Source organism: Pseudoliparis swirei, unplaced genomic scaffold (assembly GCF_029220125.1).
Source record: "Pseudoliparis swirei isolate HS2019 ecotype Mariana Trench unplaced genomic scaffold, NWPU_hadal_v1 hadal_31, whole genome shotgun sequence".
NCBI lineage: Eukaryota > Metazoa > Chordata > Actinopteri > Perciformes > Liparidae > Pseudoliparis > Pseudoliparis swirei.
In genome coordinates this window covers 70,001-75,000 of record NW_026613267.1, presented here as the reverse complement: position 1 = coordinate 75,000, position 5,000 = coordinate 70,001, and the positions used below count along the sequence as shown (strand labels likewise).

The 5,000-nt window shown below is 50.8% G+C and overlaps 1 protein-coding gene across 1 annotated transcript in view; it reads right to left on the bottom strand.

Moving 5' to 3' along the window:
* bcl11bb (BCL11 transcription factor B b) overlaps nt 1-5,000 on the bottom strand; it is a 36,616-nt gene that overhangs the window by 25,459 nt on the left and 6,157 nt on the right. Inside the window, exon 2 of the mRNA XM_056410984.1 lies at nt 1,284-1,655. Coding sequence (XP_056266959.1) covers nt 1,284-1,655 — 372 coding nt within the window. The remainder of the gene's footprint in view (nt 1-1,283; nt 1,656-5,000) is intronic.

Below are 5,000 nucleotides of genomic sequence, written 5' to 3'. Positions count from 1 at the left end.
ACTATATTTAAACTGAACTACATTTAAACTGAACTATATTTAAACTGAATTACATTTAAACTGAACTATATTTAAACTGAACTACATTTAAACTGAACTACATTTAAACTGAACTATATTTTAACTGAACTATATTTAAACTGAACTACATTTAAACTGAACTACATTTAAACTGAACTATATTTAAACTGAACTACATTTAAACTGAACTATATTTAAACTGAACTACATTTAAACTGAACTATATTTAAACTGAATTACATTTAAACTGAACTATATTTAAACTGAACTACATTTAAACTGAACTACATTTAAACTGAACTATATTTTAACTGAACTATATTTAAACTGAACTACATTTAAACTGAACTACATTTAAACTGAACTATATTTAAACTGAACTACATTTAAACTGAACTACATTTAAACTGAACTATATTTAAACTGAACTACATTTAAACTGAACTATATTTAAACTGAACTACATTTAAACTGAACTATATTTAAACTGAACTATATTTAAACTGAACTATATTTAAACTGAATTACATTTAACGTCTCTCTTAATATATATTTAACTAAAGCATGAAGCTTTCTTTTCTTTTTAAATGATTAAAATGTTGTGAACACGATGTCATGCTCTCAGCTCTCCAGTGATGTCATAACGTAGTCACAGCCTGGTAGTTTAAGGACTGTTCTCTGATGATGTCATTGTGACGGTGATGTCTCTGATCACTTTCAACTGGTTTTACCTGCAGCACTGGCAGTCTGCAGACCCCCCCCCCACACACACAGCCCCCCCCCACACAAAGCCCCCACACAGCCCAGCCCCCACCTCTCCAGCCCCCCACACACACACACAAGCCCCCCCACACACACACACACAGCCCCTGACGGCCTTGCTGCTTTATTAATCCTCCTCACCAGCACTAATCAGCTTTCTTAACTGGTTTTTATTCATATGCTGCAGGATTTCTTTACAAAAGCTTGAGACACGTGACGTGCACTCACACACACATGCACACACACACACACACACACACACACAGCAACACACACACACACACAGCAACACACACACACACAAACACCAACACACACACACACCAACACACACAAACACCAACACACACACACACTGGAGGCGGCTCCTCTGTCACCTGCCTCCTCGCATCTCAATTGTTTTCAGCTGAAGAAGTCCTTCAGGCCTGCCAGTTGGTTTGGTGAGTGTGTGTGTGTGCATGTGTGTGTGTGTGTGTGTGTGTGTGCTCCAGCCTCCGTACCTCCTCTCTCCTGCTTGGGGCAGATCCCTCTGGCCGGGGTCAGCCTCCTCTCCAGGTCCTCCTCCCTGCCGGGGGTCACCTGGACGCCCACCTCCACGGGGGTGGCCCCCCTCCCCGGCTCCCTGGGGGCGATGGGGATGCCCGAGGCCCCGCCCCTCTCCCCGGGCTTGGAGAAGGACCCCGGCCCGCCCCGGGCGCCCCGGCACAGGCGGCGCTTGTGCTCGATGAAGACCAGGATGTCCCCCAGGGGGAAGTCGGTCTGGCACCGGCCGCAGGTCAGCATGTCGTGCTCCCTGGGCGCCGCCCTCCGGGGGCCGGGGGGGGGCCGGTCCGGGGGCGGAGCCACCGCCGCCGCGTCATGGCCGGCCTCCGCTGCAGACACACAAGAGGAGGAGGTCAGGCACGCCATTCTTCTTCTCTCTATTCTTAAAGAGTCAAACAAGCGACAAGAAATAAAACACGAGAAGATCATCAAGCAACGACCTCCACAGACACCTGCTTATCCAGGAGAGATCTGCGTGGGTGGGACACATGCATGTGTGTGTGTGTGTGTGTGTGAGTGTGTGTGTGTGTGTGTGTGTGTGTGTGTGTGTGTGTGTGTGTGTGTGTGTGTGTGAGTGTGTGTGTGTGTGTGTGTGTGTGTGTGTGTGTGTGTGTGTGTGTGTGAGTGTGTGTGTGTGTGTGTGTGTGTGTGTGTGTGTGTGTGTGTGTGTGTGTGTGTGTGTGTGTGTGTGTGTGTGTGTGTGTGTGTGTGTGTGTGTGTGTGTGTGTGTGTGTGTGTGTGTGTGTGTGTGTGTGTGTGTGTGTGTGTGTGTGTGTGTGTGTGTGTGTGTGTGTGTGAGTGTGTGGCCAGGAAGCGACTCATCTGGAGGTGCAGGTGGTTTCCGGGCTTCGCTGCGCTGAGCTGTCAGAGGCCGGCGGTGCTTCACCACGAGGGAGACGCAGAGCAGCGGAGGCCACATCCCCCAGCGTGTGTGTGTGTGTGTGTGTGTGTGTGTGTGTGTGTGTGTGCGTGTGTGTGTGTGTGCGTGTGTGTGTGTGTGTTTGTGTCAGCAGCTCACAGCTGAGTTCATTCTCCACAGACAGAAGATCCATAAAGCCGAACCCGAGGTCGTGTTAAGAGAGTAAATCTCCTTCTTCACAGATCTGACACGGTCATTAATAACCATCACACACACACACACACACACACACACACCTCCCCTATGGCGCAGACTGGGTCCCTCAGCTTAACATAAATCCCTCATTTCTTAAACACCACCCGATCTGCAGTGTGAAAGTGTCTCCTGGAGGAACCTGATCTCTGGAGGCTGGAGGGCCAGGGAGACGTACCCAGGGAGAGGGGCCGCTGGCTGGGAGAGGAGCGGGCGCTACCCCCCTCCCCCCTCCGCCAGATTAGACAAAGAGAATGTGTGTGTGAGTGTGTGTGTGTGTGTATGGTGTGTGTGTGTATGTGTGTGTGTGAGTGTGAGTGTGTGTGGTGTGTGTGTGTGTGTGTGTGTGTGAGTGTGAGTGTGAGTGTGAGTGTGGTGTGTGTGTGAGTGTGAGTGTGAGTGTGTGTGGTGTGTGTGTGTGTGTGTGTGTGAGTGTGCAGAGATCCTAAACTCTCTTATCCTCCATCTCTAACGGCCAGGCGGACGTTGCTCCTCTGGATTCATTCATAACCGCTCGGCGCTCAGAGCGTCTGCATAAAAACTCCTCTTTACACCCCGTGTTTATATTTAAAATGTGTGTTTTTGCGACTATATCAACCACACACACCCACACACCCACACACACACACACACACACTCACACTCACACACACACACACACACTCACACTCACACTCACACTCACACACACACACACACACACACACACACACACACACTCACACACACACACTCACACACACACACACTCACACTCACACTCACACTCACACTCACACACACTCACACACACGCACACCCACACACACACACACACACACACACACACACACTGGGCCCCGGGTGATGATCCGGTGCCAGGTATCTGCTCTACATGGTTTCTGGACGCTCGCCAACATAATTTCCATCTCATAATCTTCAGCAGCAAAGAAGGAACAAACACGTCTTTACCCAGAGTTCATAGCGTGTGACCACGATCCATGAAGCGCGCGCGCGCGCGCGCGTGTGTGTGTGTGTGTGTGTGTGTGTGTGAGTGCATAAGGAGATCTGTGCTAACAGCCCAGGTGGCAGAGCCACATCCTCCTGGCTCCAGACACCAGGGGCCGTTGAACTTGAGAGCCTGTTTGCTGAGTGACGGGGCCCCGGGGCCACGGCAGTAAATTAGTGGGCGTCGGCTCTGTAACCGCGCCGCTGGAATATCAGTCGGACACCTTCTAGAGAACACACCCCTCCCTCGTCTGTCCCGAGGCTCACCTGTGTGAGAAAACAGGTGAGGGGGAGGAGCTAAACATGGGGGGGGGACACAAACACAGTGATGTCGCCTCTCATGGGGACAGAGGGCCACCAGAGGTGAGGGGGGCCAGAGACACACACACACACACTGCACTGACACACACACACACTGCACTGACACACACACACACTGCACTGACACACACACACACTGCACTGACACACACACACACTGCACTGACACACACACACACACACTGCACTGACACACACACACACACTGCACTGACACACACACACACACACTGCACTGACACACACACACACTGCACTGACACACACACACACACTGCACTGACACACACACACACACACTGCACTGACACACACACACACACTGCACTGACACACACACACACACTGCACTGACACACACACACACACTGCACTGACACACACACACACACACACACTGCACTGACACACACACACACACTGCACTGACACACACACACACACACTGCACTGACACACACACACACTGCACTGACACACACACACACTGCACTGACACACACACACACACACACACTGCACTGACACACACACACACACTGCACTGACACACACACACACACTGCACTGACACACACACACACACACTGCACTGACACACACACACACACACTGCACTGACACACACACACACACACACACTGCACTGACACACACACACACTGCACTGACACACACACACACACACACTGACACACACACACACACACACACACACTGCACTGACACACACACACACACTGCACTGACACACACACACACACACTGCACTGACACACACACACACACACTGCACTGACACACACACACACTGCACTGACACACACACACACACACTGCACTGACACACACACACACACACTGCACTGACACACACACACACTGCACTGACACACACACACACACTGCACTGACACACACACACACTGCACTGACACACACACACACTGACACACACACACACACACTGCACTGACACACACACACACTGCACTGACACACACACACACTGCACTGACACACACACACACACTGCACTGACACACACACACACTGCACTGACACACACACACACTGCACTGACACACACACACACTCTGCACTGACACACACACACACACTGCACTGACACACACACACACACTGCACTGACACACACACACTGCACTGACACACACACACACTGCACTGACACACACACACACTGCACTGACACACACACACACTCTGCACTGACACACACACACACACTGCA